At 38.1% G+C, this 25,953-nt stretch overlaps 1 protein-coding gene across 13 annotated transcripts in view; it reads right to left on the bottom strand.

Moving 5' to 3' along the window:
• The window catches only part of ICE2 (interactor of little elongation complex ELL subunit 2), an 87,503-nt gene extending 67,918 nt beyond the window's left edge, over positions 1–19,585 (bottom strand). For 10 of the 13 annotated variants that reach the window (XR_002178916.3, XR_012330159.1, XR_012330160.1 and 7 more), the window contains exons 1-6: positions 19,406–19,544; positions 18,980–19,205; positions 18,340–18,474; positions 16,045–16,149; positions 10,637–10,898; positions 9,574–9,693 (exon numbers count right to left, since the gene is read on the bottom strand). Coding sequence is in view for 7 of the 13 variants with exons in the window: in XM_019947514.3 (XP_019803073.1) it covers positions 9,574–9,693; positions 10,637–10,898; positions 16,045–16,149; positions 18,340–18,380 (528 nt within the window). In the remaining 6 variants the exon portion in view is untranslated. Of the gene's footprint in view, positions 1–9,573; positions 9,694–10,636; positions 10,899–16,044; positions 16,150–18,339; positions 18,475–18,979; positions 19,206–19,405 lie in introns of those variants that run through there. The other 3 variants (XM_019947503.3, XM_033851752.2, XM_019947534.2) reach the window with 3 other exon arrangements.
• Positions 19,586–25,953: the final 6,368 nt, after the last annotated feature.

Genomic DNA, 25,953 nt, shown 5'->3' on the forward strand with positions numbered 1-25,953 from the left:
AGGTCAGTGGTGACAAGGTAATTCAATAAGGAAAAAATTCATTGTGAAAATTCAAGAGTAACCACTAAGAACAACAACAACATCAAAAATGTATAAATTTCAATCAGTAGAGAGGGAAAAAAGAAGGGGGAAAAAGTCAATCTCCTCAAAAGAAGTCAAAGAAAGAAGTTTAGAAAAAGACAAATAGAAATCATAAACAGGTTTATATACATAAATTATCACAATGAATGTAAATGACTCAACTTTTTAATTAATAGGCAAGAGATGGTCAGATCTTATTTATTAAAAAGGCACTCTAGCTAAACATCATTTTAAGAGGTATTTGTTTCCATAATTAAAAATTATTTCTATAGTTCTATAGAATCTACAGAACTTTAATATAAGTTCTATAGATTCAAAGCAATCCCAATTAAAGTCCCACTTAGTTTTCTTTTAGAAATTTTGATTCCAAAGTAGTTTTTTTCTAGGAATTGACAAGCTGATTCCAAAGTTTTCATGGAAATGCAAAGAACCAATAAAAGCCAAAACAATTTTAAAAAAGCACAAAGTTGTAGGATTTCTACCAGATGGTTTCTTGTAGTCTTCCACTACAAGACACGGTGGTATTGGCATAAAGACAGAGATATAGATTAATGAAATAGATTAGAGTCATGAAATTGACCCACACATCATTGGTGAAAAGGCAATTTAATGAGGGGAAAAAATAGCTTTTTCAACCAATAGCGCGAAACGATTTCTCAACATTGGCACTACTGACGTTTTAGACCAGATAATTCTTTGTGTTGGGGGGGCAACCTTTACATTGCAGGATATTTAACAACATTCTTGGCTCTACCCACTAGATGCCAGAAGCACTCCTTCCTCGGTTATAAGAACCCAAAATATTTCTAGACATTACCATATGTCTGGTAGGAGGCAAAATCACTCTCAGTAGAGAATCACTATGCTTGAACAACGAGATATCCAGATGAAAGGAAAATTAACTTTGACCCAAACCTCACATCTTACACAAAAAAATAACTTGAAATTAACATACACACATTCACATAAAAGTTAAAACTATAAAACCTCTAGATCAGGGTTTCTCAACACAAGCACTACTGACATTTGAAGCTCCATAATTCTTTGCTGTGGGGGATGTTATATACATTGTAGGATGTTTAACAGCATCCCTGGCCTTTAGCCACTAGATACGAGTAATTCTCTGCCAGTTGTGACAATCAAAAGTATCTCCAGACACTGCTGAAGTCCCCTGCGTGGGGAGTGGGCACAAGGGTAAAGGAGTAAAAGTGACCTCGGATAAGAACCACTTGCGGTTGGCAAATATTTCTATGCTAGAACACATACAAGCACCAACCATAAAACACTTGCAAAAATTAGACTTCATTAAAATTAAAATTCTGTTTTTTGAGAGACTATTAAAAAAATTAAAAAGCATGTCACAAACTGGGAGAAAACTATACACACACACACACACACACACACACACACGTATATATAAAACAGGTTTGTATTCAGAATATATAAAGAACTTTCAAAAATCAATAAAAATAAAAACCAATAAAATTAGCAAAAGATGTTAACAGACATTTCACAAAAGCCAATAAAAACACAAAAAAGATGTTCAAACATCACTGCTCTTTGGGGATATGCAAACTAAAGCCATAATGAGACACTACTACACACCACAGGTTGGCTAAAATTTAAAAAGATCAACAATGTTAAGTTTTAGCTAAAGTGTAGAACAACTGGAACTCTTATACATTCACTGTTGGCGGGAGTATAAAATAGTACATCCACTATGGAAAACAGCTTGGCAGTTTCTAATAAAATTTAACTTTGTACACTTGCCAGATGATCTATAAATACTATACCTAGTTATATACCCAAGAAAATGCAAATATATGCCCCCCAAAATCTTGTACAAGAATGTTCTTAATAGCTTTATTCAAAATTGCCCCAAACTGGAAATAACACAACTGCCCATCAACAGTTGAACTGGTAAACCAATTTTGGTATAACCATACAATAAAACAAAAAGGAATAAAAAGGAATACATTATGGATACTTGCATCAATGTGGATGAATCTCAAAAATGCTGACTGAAAGAAGTCAGACACAAAAGAATACACTGTGTGTGATTCAATTTTTATAAAACTCCAGAGAAGGCAAATCTAATCTATGGTGACAGAAAGCAAATCGGTGGTTTCCTAGGGCCATGGATGGAAAGAGGCACAGAGATCTTTTTAGTGTGATAGAAATACTCCATATCAGGACTTCCCTGGTGGCACAGTGGTTAAGAATCCACCTGCCAATGCAGGGGTGTATGGGTTTGATCCCCGGTCTGGGAATACCCCATGTGAAACGGAGGAACTAAGCCCATGCGCCACAACTACTGAGCCTGTGCTTTAGAGCCCGCGAGCCACAACTACTGAGTCCGCGCACCACAACTACTGAAGCCCAAGCACCCTACAGCCCACGTGCCATAACTACTGAAGCCCACGTGCTCTAGGGCCCGCGTGCTGCAACTACTGAAGCCCACGTGCCAAGAGCCCGTGCTCCGCAATGAGAGAAGCCCCCGCTTGCCGCAACAAAGACCCAACACAGCCAAAAATAAATAAAATTTAAAAAAATAGTAATAAAATACATTAAAAAAATAAAATATTATAAAAAAAGAAAAGAGAAAGAAATACTCCATATCATGGCTGGCGTCACGGTTACACAGGAAGACTCACTGACATGCACTTAAAATCGATTCTTATTGTATGTAAATTTTACCTCAGTAAAATTGATTTAAAGTTAAATATAGATTAAAAAGGGAGAGTTTATTCCTAGAAGAGAACATAGGCAAAACATTCTCTGACATAAATTGTACCAATGTTTTCTTAGGTCAGTCTCCCAAGGCAATAGCAATAAAAACAATATAAACAAATGGGACCTAATCAAACCTACAAACTTTTGCACAGCAAAGGAAACCATGAACATAATGAAAAGACAACATACAGAATGGGAGAAAATATTTGCAAACAATGTGACCAACAAGGGCCTAATTTCCAAAATATACAAACAGCTCATACAACTCAACAACAAAAAAACAAACAAGCCAATCCAAAAATGGGCAGAAGACCTAAATAAACATTTCTCCAAAGAAATATAGATGGCCAATAGGCACATGAAAAGATGGACAACACTGCTAATTATAAGAGAAATGCAAATCAAAACTACAATGAGGTACCACCCACACTGGTCAGAAAGGCCATCTTTAAAAAATCTGCAAACAACAAATGCTGGAGAGGGTGTGGAAAAAAGGGAACCCTCCTACACTGCTGGTGGGAATATAAGTTGATGCAGCCACTGTGGAAAACAGTAGGGAGGGACTTCCCTGGTGATCCAATGGGTAAGACTCTGAGCCCCCAATGTGTGGGGGGGCCCAGGTTCGATCCCTGGTCAGGGAACTAGATCCCGCATGCATGCTGCAGCTAAGAGTTCGCATGCCGCAACTAAGAGTCCACATGCTGCAACTAAAAGATTCCACATGCCGCAATGAAGATCCCACGTACCACAACTAAGACTCAGCGCAGCCAAAATAAATAAATAAAGAAAGAAATATCAAAAAAAAAGAAAGAAAGAAAACAGTAGAGAGGTTTCTCAGAAAACTAAAAATAGAATTACCATATCAGCCAGCAATCCCACTTCTGGGCACATATCCAGACAAAACTATAATTCAAAAAGATACATGCATCCCTATATTCATAGCAGCACTATTCACAGTAGCCAAGACACGGAAACAACCTAAATGTCCACCAACAGATGAATGGATAAAGAAGATGTGGTACAGATATACAATGGAATACTACTCAGCCATAAAAAAGAACAAAATAATGCCATTTGCAGCAACATGGATGCAACTAGAGATTATCATACTAAGTGAAGTCAGAAAGAGAAAGACAAATACCATATGATACCACTTATATATGGAATCTAAAATATGACACAAATGAAGCAATCTATGAAACAGAAACAGAATCACAGACATAGAGAACAGAGTGGTGGTTGCCAAGGGGGAGGAGGTTGGGGGAGGGATGGAGTGGGAGGTTGAGGTTAGCAGCTGTAAGCTTTTATATACAGAATGGATAAACAACAAGGTCCTACTGTATAGCATAGAGAACTATATTCAATATCCTATGATAAACCATAATGGAAAATAATATATTAAAAAAAAGAATGTAAAAAATGTATAACTGAATCACTTTGCTGTACAGCAGTTAATTAACAGAACATTGTAAATCAACTATACTTAAAAAAAAAGACAGAGTTTATTTAGTACATAATGGCTACACGTTCTAACAATATAAATGCAGTACTAAAAAAAGTACGGGAGAATGGTGAGAACATATGAAAAAATTTTTTCAAACTATTTTCAGAAATTCTATTGATTGGTGGCAATTGTATTATTCTGAGGCTGTTGTGAGTATAATGTGGGATAAAGCAAATGAGACACGTGGTAATTTTTTCTTTAAATGTACTTTTTCTAGCTCCATCTACTGAAAAAGTCTCATAAACACTGATCAACTCAGGTGCAGTGAGCATCCCCAGTGCCCAGACTGTAGTCTTGAAATGCCATTTCGCACTAAAAGAAACAAAGACTCTAGAAAATGTTTCCAGGGCTGGGATAGGAAATGTACAAAATAAGCCTCAAAGACTCCTAGAGTGACTCAAAAGCCAGTATGAAGACCCCATCACTGGTCAAAGTTGGTATTATCTGAGTTTCAAAAAGGATAATTGTAGCGGACTAAAACCCATCAAATGTGTTTAACTTCATGATTCAATAATAATATTTTTTTAAAAAAGTGATCACCATTGTAAAATAAGAAGGAACCAATTAATTTTTTCAAAACTGGTATATAAAGAATCTAGCACTTTTTCTGCTACATGAAATGGGAAGCCAAAGAGTAGATGAGGAAAAACATATCTTAATAAAATTATTCCAACTAATGAATAAAAATAAATGACGCAATTAGAATTTTACAATTTTTCAAACCCCAGTGAATGAATAAATCTGGCATTAAGCATCAATAGCTACTAACATCACAAAAAACAATCAGACATTATGTGCCACCTGATTAAAGAAAACACTACCATCTATATGTTCAAACCCTTTGGCAAGACTGTAATTCTGATCAAGCTTCTGGATCCAGTTCACAATTTGTAAGAAATAAAGAGGAAAAAAGAACACGTTGAACATCATCATGAATATATAGTTATCAAAATCTAGACCGTGGGAAACTCGAAAGGTCAAATGACCCAGGTTTTTGAAAAGATAAAGTTTAAAGAAAAAAAATATGGAGGGGGATCTTGTAGATTAAAAAAGCTGTTTTATCAAATAAAAGAAAAAACTCCCAATGTAGTCTCCCTTATCCATGGGGGATATATTCCAAGACCCTCAGTGGATGTCTGAAATCGTGGATAAGACTGAATATCATTTCCTATTCATACATACCTATGATAAAGTTTAATTTAAAAATTAGGCACAGTAAGAGATTAGCAACAATAACTAATAATAAAATAAAAACAGAACAATTATAGCAATATTGTAATAAGTTATATGAATGTGGTAACTTTCTCTCTCTCAAAATATCTTACAAATTTAATGTCTTTTCAATCTTAACTAAGCACCTATCATGTGCTGCAGCTGTAACTTTTGCAGTTTGAGGTGTGACAGCAGAACATGAATTTCTTTTTCCTTTGTTATAATTTCATGGATAGAAGATTCGTTCTTACTGCAGATCTTAGTAACTGCAGCATATGATTTTTGTTCTTTCCTTACTAAGTTGAGAACTTTCGCCTTTTCACTGAAAGGAAACACTTTGCGGCTTCTTTTTGGCATACCCAAACTGCCAGCATCGCTACTCTTGCACTTTGGAGCCGATATCAAGTAAAATAAGGGTGACTTGAACACAAGCACTGTGATACCCTGAAAGTCCATCTGATAACCAAGGTGGCTACTAAGAGATTAATGGGTGGGATATACTAGACAGAAGGATAATTCACATTGTGGGTGGGGTAGAGCGGGACTGTGAGAGACTTCATCACACTACTCAGAATGGTGTGTGATGAAGTATTTCTGGAATTTCCATTTGTGGGTAACTGACACGGAGTAAAGCAAAACCAAGATTAAGGGGGGACTACTGTACAACCCATAAAACTTTTGTATTTAGGATATACAAAACCTCCCACATATCAGTAACAAAAAGACGGAAAATCAAGTAGAATAAAGGGCAAAACTTGAACACTCAATTCACAGGAAATGACCAAGAAACATAGGAAAAGGTATAGTCTTATAAATATAGCACCCTATCCTCTAGATTGGTTAAAACTAAAATGACTGTAAGTATCAATTGTTGAGGATATGGAGTAAAAACCTCTCAAACACTGCTGAGTACAATGTAAACTGGCATGACCACTTTGGAAAACAGTCTAACATTATCTATTGAAGTTGAAGATATGCATACTCTATAACCCAACGATTTCATTCCTAGTCATATACCCAGTAGATATGTGTGTACATGTGCAGCAAGAGACATGTATGAGAATTTTCACAGGGGCACTGCTTACAATAGCTCAAAACTGGAAACAGCCCAGATTTTGATCAACAGAATAAACCAGTTTACTTATAGATGTACAGAAATAAAAATGAATGAAATACAACTACACACATACATACATATGAATCTCACAAACATACTATTGAGTAAAGGAAGAATTCTGTTCACATAAAAGAGCAAAAGAATTCACATAAAATTCAAACACAGGCAAAAGAAAACTTGAATTATCAAAAAAAAAATTTTCTTAAAGGCATGGAAATGATCAAACCAAACTTGGCACAGTGATTATTTCTTCAACAAGGGAAAATGTTATTATCTAGGAGGGATACACAGGGGCCTTCTAGGTTACTGGTAATGTTTTATTTCTTGACTTGGAAGAGAGTTACATAGGTGTTCACTATATAATTATTTGTTAAGCTGTACATATTTGTTCTAAATACTTTTGCATAGGTACATTACATTTCATAATATAAAATTAAAATTTTAAAACAATAAAAAGGTTAGAAAAAGATCAGTGAGTCTTTGGGGTAAGATGTAAAGTGTAATAAGACAATGTGCTGCCAAGTCAACCTGGCTTTTTAAAAAGCAAGACCTAATGCTGACTGCTAGCTATCAAATAATGTACTCTGTTCATAAACAGTTTTATATTCACTTAACAAGTAATTATACTGGGCACTTACTGTGTGCCAGGCATTATTCCAGTGACTGGGAACACCCCAGTGCGCAAACAGTACTTACATACAAGTGTTAGGGAGAAAGACAATAAACAAAACATGGTAAAGGAAATGCTGCGGGTGATGCTACTTTTTATGCGGTAATTAGGAGTATCCTCAGTGATAGCTGGCAACTGAACAGAGAGAGACTTAAAGGAATCAAGGAACTAATCCATGCAGGTATCTGGGGAACAGCTTGCCAGAAAGATGGGAACAGCCAAAGAAAGGCCTTAAGGCAGGACCGTGCTTGATGTATTCAAGAGACACAAAGAGGTCAGGAGGCTGGAACAGAATAACTGAGAGGAACATGCAGGAGATGAAGCAGGCTTGGGGTGGTGGTGGTGAGGAGGCAGGATCATGTAGGGCACTGCAGAACTTTCTAAAGACTGTCTCTTCCTGAGTGAGATGAGAAGCCATTTGAAACCAGCAAAATGAGGGGATGTGATTTATGTTTTAAAACCATCATTGTGGGCTTCCCTGGTGGCACAGTGGTTGAGAATCTGCCTGCCAATGCAAGGGACACAGGTTTGAGCCCTGGCCCGGGAAGATCCCACATGCCGTGGAGCAACTAAGCGCGTGCACCACAGTACTGAGCCTGCGCTCTAGAGCCTGAGAGCCATGACTACTGAAGCCTGCGCGCCTAGAGCCCATGCTCCACAACAAGAGAAGCCAACACAATGAGAAACCTGCACACTACAACAAAGAGTAGCCCCCACTCACAGCAACTAGAGAAAGCCTGTGCACAGCAATGAAGACCCAACACAGCCAAAAATAAATAAATAAATTTTAAAAATTAAAAAAATAAACCATACATGATAAAATTGATAAATTTGAAATAAATAAATAAATAAAACTACTCACTGTACAAGACAATGCGATATACTTAATAGTATTGAACGCTACACTTAAAAATGGTTAAGATAGGGCTTCCCTGGTGGCACAGTGGTTGAGAGTCCGCCTGCTGATGCAGGGGACACGGCTTCGTGCCCCGGTCCGGGAAGATCCCACATGCCGTGGAGCGGCTGGGCCCGTGAGCCATGGCCGTTGAGCCTGCGTGTCCGGAGCCTGTGCTCCGCAACAGGAGAGGCCACAACAGTGAGAGGCCTGCGTACCGAAGAAAAAAAAAAGTGTTTGTTTTAAAGCAGAACTTATACCCTCTGCTGTCCTCCAATTTATAATGAGCACTTTTTTAAAAAGCTGTACTAAAATACCCTTAAAACCTACTATCTTAACCTTTTTGGGTTTTTTTTTGCGGTACGCGGGCCTCTCACTGTTGCGGCCTCTCCCGTTGCACAGGCTCCGGGCTCAGTGGCCATGGCTCACGGGCCATCAGGGAAGCCCTGACTAGTTTTAAAGGCTTAAAAAAAAAATTCAGACTGGTGTTGGTGTTTCTAGATGAATTCTACTACAACTCTACTATTAAGTTACTATTCAAGTAGTGTACTCTAAATTTTTCCTACGCCCACTACATGATGGGAGGATTTACATGCTTTGCTAATAAATGTGCATGAAACAGATAGTTAGTGGGAAGCATAAAACAGATAGTGGGAAGCATAAAACAGATAGTTAGTGGGAAGCAGCAGCATAGCACAGGGATATCAGCTCCGTGCTTTGCGACAGCCTAGAGGGGTGGGATAGGGAGGGTGGGAGGGAGGCTCAAGAGGGAGGGGATATGGGGATATACGTATGCATATGGCTGATTCACTGTGTTCTACAACAGAAACACACACAGTATTGTGAAGAAATTATACTCCAATAAAGATGCATTAAAAAAATAAATGATAATTGCCCTCAAAAAAAATTAAAAAATAAACCTGCATGAATAATTTAAGTATCAAAAAATTATTTGATGAAATTTATCATCCGGTGGCTGGTTACCATGAAAATAGTGAATATAAATTTATATGACTAGGTTCTAAAGGACCATACAGAATTTTAAGGACCAATATAACTCCTTAAACCCCATTCTCTCGCAAGGGAAATCAGTGCATCAGATCAAACCATCCATATGAGTAAAATATAACTCAAATACAGTAGATCATTAAAAGAAAAAAACATGAATATACTATAGTACCTGATTTTGAGGTGTCAGTATTTCTATTATTTAAATACATGATGAATAAAAGACCTACAGAAATTTGGTCTCTAATTTGACAATATTAACATGTGCTTTTGGAAAATCATCACACATTTTAAAATGCTGCTATTGCATATTACTTGGCTGTTTAAGTAAATGTGATTTTTTTTTTTTTTACCTCTGTGAAGAGACGAGCGTCATCAGAAAGCATATTATAATCCTGTGCACATTTCTTTGCAGAATTCTGCAAAAATTTTAGGAATTCTGTAACTTCTTCATTCACATGTTTTTTCATATCCTGATTTAAAAAAAAAGTAGACATATCTTAGAATAAGAAGCTTGGTTAAAAACAATCACTTCTCAATTGCTGCACTAATAATATGGACTTAAAGTATCATGTCCAAAGCAGAAATCACAAAAAAGTTCATTCCACAAAAAGAGAAAAGCTAATGACTAATGCTACAATATATGATTAGGAATTAATAAGCTCATTTTATAAAATGCTCTTAACATAAAAAGGACAAACACCCAAATGGAAAAATAAGCAAACATATAAATATGCAAGTTACAAAAGAAGAATTAGAAATGGCTTATAAACACATGGAAAATGCTTATTTTCATTAGTAACCACTGTAAGTTAATATAAAACAAGAGATTGCCATTTTTTCCATATCAAATTAGAGGCAAAAAAAATAATGTTCATTGTTAGTGAAGATATTTTGAAAGAAACCTTCTTACAGTACTGGTACATACAAATTGGTTTAAACTTTTTTTCAGAACAATTTACTCGTGTGTAACTGCAGATCAAAGCCTTAAAAACATGTATAGTTTTTGATCTGGTAATTATATTTTTAAGAATTTATCTTAAGGAAACAATCATAGATATGAACAAAGAGTTTGCAACAATGACATTCAGCACAGCATCACTTACCTAATCGAGAATTTGGTAACTACTTAATTAAAGTAATAATTAACAAAAATTTTAAAGTGGTTCAAGGTGCAAGGTAAAGTTCTACTGCTAGTACTTAATATGAACTGGGGTGAAATATACTCAGAACTAGAGCAAAATACCTCGACTATAATAGAAACAATAGAATTAAAGCACCAATGTTCTGTCAATTAAACTCCTTATAGTTTCCATTTTTATTAATGTGATTGCACCTAAAAACATAAAAGCAAATTTCAAATATTTCCTAACTTTTAAATATTTTTTAACTGACGCTGAAGAAAACAATACATACCAAGTACTGCAAGTATTCATTTTTATTTATTCCAACAGCTTTGGAACTCACAGGGATTTTTGCATATTTAACCAACAAATCCACATAATTCCTCTGCTCTCTCTGTGAGAAACGAGAGAAACGAGGATAAGGAACTCTTGGTTTTGGAAGAAGAACCATTCCAACTGTGGTTTTCACTTTTTCCTTTGCTTGAGTTGCTGAACTAACTGCCGGCTCAGTTTCTACGGAACTTGCTGAGGCATTCAAATTTTCTCCTATACGTCTGGGGAAAAAAAATACAATTTACAAATATGTGCTTTTCACATGAAGATTACTATCATGAAACTTCATGATTCTCAATCACCAGGGAGAATACAGAGTGATTAACAGAGTAAATTCTGGATTATTATCTAACTCTGCCACCTGCATTTTGATGTTTAGCCATTTAGTATAAATTAAGTATTCTGCAGGATAGGATCACATTACAAGTTTACCTTCAATTACCTGATGGAGAGGAAGAGGCAAAATCCTTAGACAAGTTATTCAATTTGGAAGCTTCCTCCCTTTATTGAAGAGGGGTAAATCACTCTTGCTAGTTATATATGCAGGTATTTTGTGTTTACATTTTATTACAATTCAAGTTGTTTTTTAATACCTAAAGTCTTCAATAAGATATATCAGTTAATGCAGTGAACAAAAGCCACTAAGAGCAGGATATGTTGGGGTCACAAACTTGAAGTTCACAAATTCACTGAGATTCTAAATTTTCTGGTTTCCTCTGCTTTAATTATCTCAAGAATTTAAAAGAAAATCCCAACACTCTGTGATATATTTTATGGAAATAACAGTGGTTTTAAAAAAGTTGTATAATCCTCTATCACTCATGCACATGGCTGAGTTTATGGAAATGTCTTTATGTTTTGTATAGATACAAAAGAGAAATCTTGGCACATCTATAATGAAATACACTACAGGAAAAACTGGTGAGTAGCTAGAGAACCTGTTACCCTATCTGTTTATGAAAGCCTACCCCAAATTTAAAAAAAAATCAGCTTACTACCCCAATTAAGGTATATGACACAAATTTCTTATCTTGTAAATAATCTGTCTCTATTGCTGCTATTCAGTGTTATAACCTACATTTTTCATAAGAAAGTCTTAAAGTACACACACACACACACACACACACACATGAAACTACATTTCCTTAGCCTCTACAACTTCAATTTCCACCACAGTAATGATTTGGTTCCAAACTAAAAAGCGTGAGTTAAGCCCCATCCAAAGCTACCATTAATTTGTTTTAGATCAACGTTAAAATATTAGAATAAATACGATAAAAATTTCAAAATTCTTTAAAAAAAGACTTAGAGCCCTCAAATAAGGCAAAATATTCAACATTACTCTTTTAGAGCTAAACTCTGGATGTAAAACTAACCAAGAGAGCAGGTTAGTAAATGGAAAAAGAATTTTGGAAATTAAAATAAGGATGCTTAGATTGGCTCTGAAAATAATACAGGTGAAAGAAGACATACTTAGCTACTAAAGTTTCTCCAATAACTGCATAAAAATAAGCATATTTTAGGTTAACAAAATGAATATTAACTGCTGATCTTGGGAGAAATGTATTACAGCAAATTGATTTCTCACTAGAAAATGTCTTGAGAGCTATTCAAACCTAACAGTATTGTGTCCGCAATTCTTAACAATACTGCTTCACAGCTGTCTCTCTGAATATGAGAACATGTCTGTCCTTGTGACACAAACTGGCAAATTTAATTAAGCTGCTGCAGCAACAAGATGCTGACTCAGATACGCCAGAGTAGGAATGTCAAGAAATTCTAGCAGTTTAAATTGGCTACATTCAGCAAAGAATGAAACGGCAGCACATCAAGATCATTTCTGTGTGCAGCGCTGTCAAAATCTTCATCAGGGTGCAAGCCAAAAGCATCTGATGGGTTTTTTCTATCCACATTTACAGCATTATATTTTATTTAAGTTGATGGTTTGAAGTTTTCTCCCTTCATTTTGTCAACTCTCCTTTTTTACTTTAAGTCTCTATGAAAAAAAGGCAGAATTCAAAAGTTTTCATTTCCTATGCTTTAAGTCTCCTGGTTTGGGTAGCTTCTTTAAGTAGCATTTGGAAATGGTACTTCTAGCCTCCATCTAAAGTCTACCTGTACCTCCTGAATTTGATTTACTTATGTACATTAAACATGTTAAAATTTCTTCTTTTTCTTCTTTTTTGTGTATTTGAAGCTTCTTTCCCCTTTGTTGGCTTAAAACTCAGTTATAAATATCAATAACCAGAAACTAATTTTTTTTTTTAATTTTGGCTGCATTGGGTCTTCGTTGCTGCGCACAGGCTTTCTCTAGTTGCAGCGAGCAAGGGCTGTGCAGGCTTCTCATTGCGGTGTCTTCTCTTCGTTGCAGAGCATGGGCTCTAGGCACATGGGCTTCAGTAGTTGTGGCACGCGGGCTCAGCAGTTGTGGCTCATGGGCTCTAGAGCACAAGCTCAGTAGTTGTGGCGCACAGGCTTAGTTGCTCTGCGGCATGTGGGATCTTCCCGGACCAGGGTTCGAACCCCTGTTCCTTGCACTGGCAGGCGGATTCCCAACCACTGCGCCACCAGCGAAGTCCCCAGAAACTAATTTTTAAAAGGCAAATATTTACCTTTCAGTGGAGGGAAAAGGGTTGAATAAAAACCTCATATTGTTGAAAGTAGCATAATTAGAGGTATCAATATTTTCCCAAATATGTTTTTATAGAAAACAAAATACAAAATTAGGGCTAATAAATTTACATTCTTCCGAGTCTTTTTTTGTTTTTTTCTTCCTGGTTTTTTCATCAAGAAAACTGTGGTAATTTAGTATAGTCTGAAAATCCATTCTTACTATAATAAAACTAAAGGTTAGCAAAAAAGACTAGAAACATACGAAATCAATGACTTGTGTCTTTATTTCTTCTATGCTAAAAGGTGTATTATACTAACAAATTATTTTGTGCTATATAGAAATCTAAAGAAAAACAAGTGATATTCTAAGAAAAAAAGATTTTAGGTGTTAAGTGTACTCAACTTCCAGTAGGACGTCCTCTCCCTTACAAATTTCAGACTATAATCCACGCTTGGGATATGCTGAATAGAACCGGATTTGAAAAGGACCATAAAATAATTAAGAAGCAGTAGCAAGGGACTTCCCTGGTGGGGCAGTAGTTGAGAATCTGCCTGCCAATGCAGGGGACATGGGTTCGATCCCTGGTCCAGGAAGATTCCACATGCCGCGGAGCAACTAAGCCTGTGCGCCACAACTACTGAGCCTGTGCTCTAGAGCCACAACTACTGAAGCCCGCGTACCTAGAGCCCGTGCTCCACAAGAGAAGCCACCGCAATGAGAAGGCCACGCACCACAACAAAGAGTAGCCCCCATCCGCCACAACTAGAGAAAGCTCACGCGCAGCAACGAAGACCCAATGCAGCCAAAAAAAAAAAGATGCTCATTGTTTCTAACAGTAAAGGAATGGAAACAATCTAAATGAGTATCAGTGGTAGCAATTAATTGATTTCACTAAGAAATACCACTGTCACCAGAAAACTAGGAGGAAAATTAGAGTGAGATATCTCTATGGTCAAGAGCTCATTGCTGATTTTAAGAGGAGCAGTTTTAGTAGCCTAGTGAGGGCAAAAGGCAGATTACAGTGGAATGCTCAGTGAAAGCACGTGCAATGGGATACGCAATAAAGGGAAGGGTTTTTTTTTCCATCCTGTTTTTTTTTTTTTTTTTCCGGTACACGGGCCTCTCACTGTTGTGGCCTCTCCCGTTGCGGAGCACAGGCTCCGGATGCACAGGCTCAGCGGCCATGGCTCACGGGGCTAGTCGCTCCGTGGCACGTGGGATCTTCCCGGACCGGGGCACGAACCCGTGTCCCCTGCATCGGCAGACAGTCTCTCAACCACTGCGCCACCAGGGAGCCCCCTCCATCCCGTTTTTTAAATTGATTCTCCAAATCTGTCTTTTGGCTGGAGAGTTTAATCCATTTAAAGTAATTATTGGGAGGGAGGGACTCAGCAATGTTATTTTGTTAATTGTTTTTGGTATGTCTTATAGATTTTTTGTCCCTCATTTCCTCCCAGCAAGCATATACAAGTATTTAAAGAAGTCTAAGTACAAATGAGAGAAGAGCTAAGAAAGCAACTAGGAGGGAATGTGGAACCCAGGGACTGAGATGGGACAAACTTGAGCATGTTTAAATATTGGTCAAGAGAGAACAAAGAGGGACTTCCCTGGCAGTCCAGTGGTTAGGACTCTGCGCTTCCACTGCAGGGGGCATGGGTTCGATCCCTGGTATAGGAACTAAGATCCCACAAGCTGAGCGGCATGGCTTAAAAAAAAGAGAGACAGGAGTTAAGAGGGGATGCTAATTGACAGAAAGGGTACTGAAAAGGCAGGAAAAGATGGGGTCCCATTCCATGCAGAGGCTACAAGTATGATTCCTCCATTGCAAAAGGAGTGGAGAAAGGATGAAAGTTAAAAATTAAGCTCCCCTAGGGGAGCCCCCCAATTCCTCATTTGGCATATTTTCACTGCTTTCTAGTAAACTTGATTAGTTTTAAGATTCATCCACAATAGAGTTGAAACAGGTAATCACAAAGGAAAGAAGAGCTGTTACAGGCAAGTAAGCAGTGAGAAGGGAAAATCATCACTTAATAGGCATTTTCATACCAGAAAAAAACTCTATGGCAATTTGGTGGTATCTATTAAAATATAAAATGTTTATAGAATCTGCCCAAACAATTCAATTTCTATGAATTTATCTTACAGAAATAATTACAAGAACTTTATAAATGTTACTGTTTAAAATCCCAAAGAAAGAGGAACACAAACATTTTGCAATGTAAAACTAGCTAAAATAATTAAAAGTATCTCTGTATAGTAAAATAATATGCAACCATTAAGAAGACTGAGTTAATGTAGGGGCACAAAATACCCAAACTATTACTTTAAATGAAAAAAGCAAATTGCAAAACAGTTTTATAGTGTTTACAGCATTTTACAGCATTTATGGTGTGATCCCCCACCCCTTCTTTCGGCCATGCCACACGGCTTGTGGGATCTTAGTTCCCTGACCAGGGATTGAACCTGGGCCCTCAGCAGTGAAAGCACAGCGTCCTAACCACAGGTCTGCTAGGGAAGTCCCCCCATTTTTGTTTTAATATGTATCTGTTCATGAGTGGAGAGAAAGGTCTGAAAAGATATATATGCACACCAAAGAGTGGTCACTTTTTGGTACTGAGTTCTTCTATTTTTTAATTTCTACATTTCTATAATTTGAATTTATCATGGTGGATATAGATACATATAAAACTTCAACTATCAGGAAAATAACAATCAAATATGGAAATAAATAACCAAATAAATAAACATATTACCTGCTAGATAAAATACACAGTTCTTTTAAACTTGGAGCCATGGAATGATCTTTATAATTTTCTCGAGAGAAAAATGTCTTAAGGCCATTTTTGGGGGAAACATCCCTGTAAAACAAAGTAATTTACTTGAATTTGACAATTCAAAATTTCATGCTAGATTAACAAGCATAATGGTACAATTGTAATTTAAAACTACCTGTCCCCTACATCCCCTTTCCCAGAAAATCACCTCAATAATTTTAATTCCATGTGTGAGTTTAGATGTTTTACTTCTTGGATAGTTTTTAACCTAGGCCCATTCTGAAATTCTCCAATTCCAACAATCAGCCTTGCTTTTTCCTTTAGTACCCAACTAAATGCCAGAGATACTTGAGAGTTAAAGACAGAACAGACTGAAGTATCATAAAGGGTCTGTCAGGGGCAAGGCTCACCTCAGGCTCTGTGGCATAACATTAAGATGTTTGATTGCTGAAAGAAAATGCTTCTTAACCTATTTTTGTCTCATTCACTATTGTGCTCAGCCAAAAAACACTACAAAGACTGATTATCCAACGTTTTTTGTTAACTTGGCAAATGTGATAAATGGTGTGCCTCTACTAAAACTACTTGCAAGGTCATATATGATTTTCTATACTGTAATTAATTTACAGACTAACATACTATAGTCAATGCTTTCTGTATAGTAAGCATCCAATAAATGCTGGTTGAACGAAAGAATTTAAAAATTAAACACACTGAGAACAATTAATCTAGGGAGAACAAAAATTAGAAGGTCCTTTTCTGTAGAAAAGGACCATTCCAAGGACTGTAATACTGTGCAAAGGCTCTAAACCACATTTGGTTTCACAATGTCAATGATATAGAAGAGCATCTGTTCTGCATTTGAACACATTTTTTATGGCAAGGAGCATAAATGTGCGTACCTCTTAAAACTTACAACAGAAAAATCTAGTCAAATGGCACCTTTGGCTGGCCCATTACTAAAATGGGAAATTCTCGCATATTTGCTCCATACTCATTTCTTACTGTTTTAAAAGTGTTTATCTAAAAACAATAATTAAGGTATTAATGATAAATCTAAAAAGTCTTATTTGTTATGCACCGGGGTAGTTTCTTAGTACTTGCTATTGTGCTGTATCTGTGACATCTCATTAAATTCTAAAGTTTTTGCATAACATACAAAAACAAAGTCATGGGCCTCAGGAATTGTGAGCTCCTTGGAGGAAACACTGTTTTCAATAAACAAATACTTATTGAACACATACTGATTGTATTTATTTGATAAACTTGACATGTTACACTTTGTAAATTTAAGGTGTACAGCATGTTACTTTGATAACATTTCTATATTGTAATATGATTGCCACTGAATCAATATTTATCACATTACATAATTATAGACAATATCATTGTCTATATGCATTATACTAGAGGATGTAGTGATTGAATCTTCTGAGTCAGGTACTATTTCAGTCATCTTTGTAATCTCTTGTAACTTTTGTATTCTCCTCCGCTAGCACACTCCTTCGCTAGTAGAGTAGATGCTCACTAAATGTGTGTTAAATTGATCTAAAGCAGCACACACATTAGATTTCTACATAGCCACCATATTACTTAATAAAGTTCTCTATTTGTAAAGTTCTCATACACTTCTAAAATAGTCTATGCACTTATATTATGACTTGATATAGATTCCAATATAACAAAAAGAAGCTTGCCTATTCTTAAAAAAAGGTTCTTGAACGCAGGAAAGTTCCAGCATCTCTCCTTTACTAAGATCAACAATAAATACATGATGGAGTTATACCTAGAAGCAATCTAAGTGCTGAATTGTTATCACTTTAGGAGAGGAAGTGCAGTCAAAGATAACTCAAAAGTGCCAAGCAGGTGTAGATAAGAACGGGTAGGGCTTCCCTGGTGGCGCAGTGGTTGGGAGTCCGCCTGCCGATGCAGGGGACACGGGTTCGTGTCCTGGTTCGGGAAGATCCCGCGTGCCGCGGAGCGGCTGGGCCCGTGAGCCATGGCCGCTGGGCCGGCGCGTTCGGAGCCTGTGCTCCGCAGCGGGAGAGGCCACAGCGGTGAAGGGCCCGCGTACCGAAAAAATAATAATAATTAAAAAAAAAAAAAAAAAAAAAAAAGAACGGGGTAGATGAGAATGGGGTAAACTCTAAGCCACTGTACTTATCTTCTTTCTGTTTCCTCCAGATCTCTCCAGGCCAGACACCCTCCTTTCCTAATGCAGCCACCAGACCCACTTCAATCCTCTTTAGGAGATTACAAACAGATGTGACTCACCAGTTCAGCCTTGGTTCACCCATGGCCATCATGGAGCTCATATTCCTAGATTTCTGCTTCACTCTAGTTCACAATTCTGCTGCCTGGCAGTGTAGGCTCCTAAGGAGGCAGGATGTCTCTAGAATTTTCACTCAACTGAGGAAAAAACCAAAGGTCAAGAACAAAAGCAGGTGACTGGCTGGACCAGATACTGTTAACTCAGATGAGTCAAGAACCTGTTCCTAACCACCTCAATCGACACAGACACGTAAAATAGAAAAGGGCAGACAGACGAATATTCCCAAGGTCTTTGAGGCAGAACAGCGAAGCTAACATAGGATCAGTCCTTCTCCATTTAACTTATTCCAGGAACGTCACGAAAGAAGACCGAAACAGAATGGTGTTCTCATTGCTCACATACAAGATCCCAGAATTGGGCTGTATGTCTTGACTCAGTCCCCTGCCCCGACTCCCTTATTGTCAAAATAAATCTTGCTTCCATTTTCCCAACCATACATTATTATGGGGCAGATTCTGGCAAGCAACGAAGGACAAAAGCTATCTGGATGTCAAGAATCTTTCAAAGAGAACCTCACTTTTGGAGGAGACTGAGGGCCAGATAACTTAAGTGACATTTCACGGGATCACTTAGAGGACTCACCAGCACTAGAAATCTGGCTTGCATCTGGCCTGAACGTCAACACTGCATGTTCAGTGCTTCTCCTGCCACCCCGTGCGGATAAAGAGTTTGTGAGCAACGGACAGTCAAACGTAGGAGTCGATCTCTCAGTAGCGGGCGTGCCTCACCTGCTCCCACTTAATCCACCTCCCACGCTTCTGCCCGGTGAGGGGCTGGGGCGGGAGAGCCGATGAAGGCACAAGGAAGGCTGAGGGAAAGGGAACCAAAGGAAAAACAAGGTTCTAGAAATGCTGTAAATCGGTGAGCAAAGATAGGGGAGGGGACCGCGCCAGCACCAGGTTCGAAGGGTCCTGGCCCGGCCTAGGGGCCGCCATGTTCCCTCCTCCCGCCCCTCACAAGCGCGCCCTCCCCGCCGAGTCTCTGCAACAAAGCAGCCTTGCCGCCCACCTCGTGGTCCGCGGCGTCTCCGCCCCGAACCGCGACCTGGACCCTAACGAAACAGTCACACGCCCGTACAACCCACACCTCTCTGTCGCGCGCCTCGGGAAGGCCTTATTTAAAGGACATGGCCGCGCCGCCTCGGCCTTGCGTGGTGACGTCATCAGCGACGCAGCGGGCGGGGCCCGTGCGACTCGAGAGGGCCGTCCCCCGCCTCCCCCTCCTTCCCCCGCCCCCTTCCCGCCTCCTCCCCGCCCCCGGACTCCTGGTAGATTCCGCTGGAAACTGTGAGACAGGGGTTGCTGGAGTTCACCTTGAGGGCTGGGGGGCTATGTATTGTCCTAGAGAGTCCTCGACCTTGAGGAGATCATAAACTGGAAGGAGGACAGTACAGTACAGTACTGGAAAGACCCAGACTTGGTTGTGACCTTAAGTGTCTTAACTGACTCATCAATAAAATGGAGATATCGTAAGCACCTACTTAGTAGGGTTTTTTGAAAGGATTAAATGAAATAAGGGATGAAGCTGTGCTCAGCACAGTTACCTGGCACGCAGTAGCATCTCCACTCCATTCTCCTCCCATTTTAGATGTCATTTTCTACCAGCGGTCACTCTGGCTCTTACACTCACTAAGTGTAAGATTTTCACTCACTCAGGAAAGATTTATTGAGCACTTATACTTCGTGCTTGGTGCTGCGTACACATAGGACTCGGAGCCAATACTGGTTTTTCCAAGAGCTTTTGATCATTGGGAATCTAAGATATACACATTAAATAATTACAAAATAAAATACAAAGTGATGAGCTACATAAGAAAGGTATTATAGAAAAGATTGTGTGAGTTCAGGGAGGGAGAGAAATCACTAGTGAGAGAAACAGAAAGCAGCTTTGACTAGCTAAAGACATCTACTGAGCACTTATGTCAGTTACCACTTTGGGCACTTGACATGTCAGCCCATTTGAAGAATTTGAGGTATGTGGATGATGGAAAAGGATGGTTCTAGATAGAGACCAGCACAGGGAGCTGCATAAACCTACTACATGAACAGAGTCCAGTTTGTGTGCTAGCAGGAAAGCATGTTCTAAAGTTTAGAATGATTTGTGATATTGTTTAAAATTATGTTTACATGAAAATCATACGTATGTGAAAAATCTCCCTTGAATACAGGGACCCTTAGGTAATTTACTTTGCTTGCATTACAAGGTCTCTGAAGAGCAGTAGAGGAAAGGGTTTGGAAAATTAGGTTGGGAATAGAACACAGAAGACCTTATAAGCCAGAGTAAGGATCTTGATTTTATTGTATAAGAAATGGGATGCTGAGGGGAGAGAGGAGCTTATAAGGAGAGGAATGACACAATCAGAGCTTCTGTGTTTTAGGAATGTTTATCTGGCAATGTATTGAATGATTTGTAGGGAAGAGGCCACTTAGGAGACAGTGCTTGTGGATGCTTGCAAATCAACTGGTGCAGTGCCCAGCACTGTGGGGCAGCATTTCTTATTAGGTGAGCGATGCTGAGTCACGTGCTAGGACAGAGATGGACATCAAGGCAGTGTAGAAGTTTAAGAATTGGGTACTATCTCGCAAAGCATGCAGTCGGAGTTGGGAGTCATGTCCTAGTCTTCAGTAACTGTTCAAGTGAAAGAGCAATACCATATGATATCTCTTACATGTGGAATCTAAAATATGACTCAAATGAACCTATCTACAAAACAGAAGACTCACAGACATAGAGAACAGACTTGTGGTTGCCAAGGGGCAGGGGGCATGGAGGAAGGATGGAGTGGGAGGTTGGGATTACCAGATGTAAACTATTATATAGAGAATGGATAAACAACAAGGTCCTATGGTATAGCACAGGGAACTATATTCAATGTCCTGTGATAAACCATGATGGAAAAGAATATTAAAAAAAAAGTATATATATATATATATATATATATATATATGAAACACTTTGCTGTACAGAAGAAATTTACACAACATTGTAAATCAGCTATGCATCAATAAAATAAAAATTAAATATTTCCTTTAAAAACAAAAAACTGCTCAAGAATTGTTGAAGCACTCATGCTGCTGGGGTGCACCAGCCCATAGTAGTGTGGCATGGTAACGTCACCAGACATGGCCTGTGTTGAGATTACAGATTATCATCAGTTTGCTCTGGTCCAGTGTATCTGAGTGCCAGTGGTTACAAGAAGGAACTTTGGAGATTATGTAGTCCAACTCTCTTGTCTTCCTGATAAGGAGACTGAGGCCCACTTTGTCAAGTGACTTTTCCAACATTTACGTGATCAGTGGTAAAGCTGATACTACAAATCAGGTCTCATAACCTTTGCCATTAAAATGTTAAGTCTACGCATCCTTCCCTCTTTACACGCTACTTTGTAAACCAGAAGCAGTTTAATGAAAAGAACATGGATTTTTGGAGTCTGGCAGATATAGGTTTGTATCTCAGTTTTCCTGCTTACTGGCAGTGTGATCCCAGACATGTTGTGTTGCCTCTTTGGGCCTCAGTTTCCTCATCTGGGTAATGGGTGAGGTAATATCTCACCTACAGGATTGTTGTGAGGATTAGAAGTAACATGTAAAAATTTCACTACAAAGAGTAAATGCTCAACAAGTAGTAGCTATTAGTATACACTTTCATGCCAAAGACAAACAAGCAAATACATTTGACCACTCACGGTGGTGGTGGCATTGTTTAACAAATGATTATAATACAGTATAAACAGGAAATGATATACGCTGCCAACTAAAGAATGTCGCTCTCCAACTGGCTCTACAAGGATTAGGTAATTAGCCACTGTAGCCGTTGAACTGTAACACACCCTGAAAGGAGTTCAGGGCAGAGATCAGGAATGAGACACTCTGTGTTCTGGGTAAACTGGCAGAGCAAGCCTTTAGAGAGTTAGATATTTTCAGAAGAAATTTTTTATGAACCTGGATTCTTGCATCTTCCCATACTTAGAAAATCCCTAAAACCATTACCTAAGCTGTCTGTTCCTTGTGACTGGCAGCAACCTTCTACCGAGACATGTGCTTCATTGCACATACCCCACTTCGACAGAATCACATATATACTGACCTCTCCCCTTACCTCTTTGGAGCAGTTTCTCAGAGCTATCAGAGAGGCTGTGTCCTGGGCTATACTCCTCAGTAAGTCCCTAAATAAAATTGAAACTCATAGCTCTCATGTTGTTTCTATTTCAGTCGACCACACACACACACACACACACACACACACACACACACACACACAATTATAGATTCTATGGGAACACAATGAGGAAGGAACTCATTCTGACAGACAATTTATAGACTACTTCAGAGAAAAAATTTAATTTATATTGGGTCTTGAAGGATGAGTAGGAGTTCACTGGGTTGAGAAGGGGCTGTGGTTTTGGGGGTGTGAAGAGCCCAGAAGTGTGAAACAGTGCTGCGTGTTGCAGGGAGGGGAACAGCTACTGTATTGCCTTGTGGGGGAAGTGGAGGCCATTGGACTGGACAGGGGAGGAGGGGCCTGAGAGGGTCTTCATGCCATGCTAGAGAACTTGGAACTTTGGACTTTATTCTCTGGGTGATAGGGAAACCACTGTGTGTGTGTGTGTGTGTGTGTGTGTCTGTAAAACAGCTTTATTGAGGTGTAATCTATGTGCCATAAAATTCACTCACTTAGTTATCATTCACTAATTTTTAGTACATGTACAGTTGTGCAACCATCAACACTACCAAGTTTTAGCACATTTCCATTGCCTTGAAAAATCCCGTGTGCTCTTTTGTAGTTAATCTCTCTTCCCATCCCCAGCCCCAGGACAAACACTAAACTGCTTGTGATTCTACAGACTTGCCTTTTCTGGACATTTCATGTAAATGAAATCATACAATATATAGTCTTTTGCATCCAGATTCTTTCTCCTAGTAGATTATCCATTTTTGAGGATCATCCACGTAGTAGCAAGCATTAGCAGTTGTTTTGTTGCTGAATAGTAGAATGACATTTATGTATATGCCCCAAGTATTTTATCCCTTCAACACTTGATGGATGTTAGATGGTTTCCACTTTATATATATATAGCTATTATGAGTAATATTGGTATGAACATTTGTATACAAGTCTTTGTGTGAACTTTGTGTTTTCATTTCCCTTGGGCAGATACCTAGGAATAGAATTGTTGGGTTGTATGGTAAATTTGTGTTCAACATTTTAAGACACTGCCAAACTGTTTTCCAAAGTGATTGTTCCATTTTATTCTGTGGATGTTCAAGCAGAAAAAAGATTTGGTTTCCATTTCTTCTAAACTGAGAAATAAACAAACTCCGGAGTTGAATGAGAAGCCAATCTCTTTTTGAAAGAACTGATAACAGTAGTTACTTGAGTTTATGTTTCAGTGGACCACAATTTCAAAAATAACTCTTAAAACTGCAAGCACCTGGCTAAGTGAAGTTATCAGAGTTGTTCTAGATGTGTATTTCTTTAGACCAAATCAAGACAGAGAAATGTGCAAGATCATCTATTTTTTATCAGTACCAAGTTATTTTCCTACCTCTCAGCTGACGCGCTTCCTTTGCTTGATCTGGGGTGAACTTGGCCTTGGAGAGTTTATGGCTGGTAACTACTTCACTCAGGGAATTACTTCATGAATTTACAATCATCCATAAGGCCCTTTCAAAGTGAGAATCCAGAAATAGCCCTCTAGCAAAGAGGTTTCAATCTAGTAATTGATTCAGAAACTAGTGGGGGAAATACTGTTGCCAATAGTAGTTTGTTCAAATCAGGCTTTTCAGCAATAAATGGTATTTCAAGTGGGGAGGAATTATTATTACTCCTGAAAACCAGAAAAATACTGGCTATGCTGTGTTTGGGATATACTGTGTCAGAACAGAACGGCTAAAGTATTCAAATTTTTCTACTCAGAAGATGATAAGTTCTATAGTATATTTTGTTGTATTCTGTATAAGATTGTCCCTGGGCTAAAAAAAAACCCAGAAATAACTGTTCATCTGAATGCTGGTCTTCTTTTAAAATTTTTTTAAATAGAAGTATAGTTGATTTATAATGCTGTGTTAGTTTCTGGTGTAAAGCAAAGTGATTCAGTTATAAATAAATAAATATATATATTCTTTTTCATATTCTTTTCCATTGTGGTTTATTACAGATATCGAATATAGTTTCCTGTGCTATTCAGTAGAATCTTATTGTTTATGTATTTTATATACGGTAGTTTGTAATTGCTAATCCCAAACTCCTAATTTATCCCTCCCCCACCCTCTTTCCTCTTTGGTAACCATAAATTTGTCTTCTATGTCTGTGACTCTGTTTCTGTTTTGTAAGTAAGTTCATTTGTATCATATTTTAGATTCCACATATAAGTGACATCATATGGTATTTGTCTTTCTCTGACTTATTTCACTTAATATGATAATCTCTAGGTTCATCCATGTTGCTGCAAATGACATTATTTAATTCTTTTTTATGGCTGAATAGTATTCCATTAGATATATACCACATCTTCTTTATCCATTCATCTGTCAGTGGACATTTAGGTTGCTTCCACGTCTTGGCTATTGTAAATAGTGCTGCTATGAATGTTGGGTTGCATGTATCTTTTTGAATTAGAGTTTCCTCCAGATATATGCCCAGGAGTGGGACTGCTGAATCACATGGCAACTCTATTTTTAGTTTTTTAAGAAACCTCCGTACTGTTTTCCACAGTGGCTGCACCAATTTACATGCTCACCAGTGTAGGAGGGTTTCCTTTTCTCCACACCCTCTTTATGAATGCTGGTCTTTTACAGGTAGCACCTAACTATCCCACAGAGAGAAGGTAATGATAGCAGAAATAATTCCAAGTGGATAACTAAATAATTATTTATATTTGTCTTTACAATAAAGTGTGCATTTTATGGGAGGGGTAAAGAGAGAATGGTAGAGGATGGATGTGAGACTTGTTAGGAGGTGACTATCATAATTAATTGTGAGGCTAAAATTAATTTTTGTTCTCTAAGCACAGAACAATTCATAGTTGAAGCAACTTCCCCCCACAAAGAAATCATTCTGGAATTAAAAATACTGTTTGAGAAGTCTATCAAGCAGATAAACAACAAATGGATTACTGAGACATGACTATACCTTACTAGAGTCAATATCTCCCCTTCAAAGGAGAGAAAAAAATCCAGAATCAAAGTAAACACACAAACACTAGTTTGTTAGCTCCTTACATCATAGATAAATGACATTAGCAAAAAACGGGATTTTTCTCCAGCTCACAACTGGTGGTACAGGGCCAGGATAGAGTGCCTGTTAATCTAGCAAGAGGCTTCTGCCACTCTTGGGACTCTAGGCTTGCCTTCAGAAAAGCTGGGGATCCATCAATGTGATTCACGACATTTGTTATACGCAATGACTTTTGGGATCATTTCAAATATTTATTTTATAAAGTGCAAGAGACGCTTAGGTACTATAGAATGTGGGTGGAGGAAAAGCCCAACTCAGTTGCCTTTGTTCTGACTTCTGAATATTTTATAATTTGAATGTCCTTGAGATTACTTTGGAAA

The sequence above is a fragment of the Tursiops truncatus genome, chromosome 2 (genome assembly GCF_011762595.2).
Source record: "Tursiops truncatus isolate mTurTru1 chromosome 2, mTurTru1.mat.Y, whole genome shotgun sequence".
NCBI lineage: Eukaryota > Metazoa > Chordata > Mammalia > Artiodactyla > Delphinidae > Tursiops > Tursiops truncatus.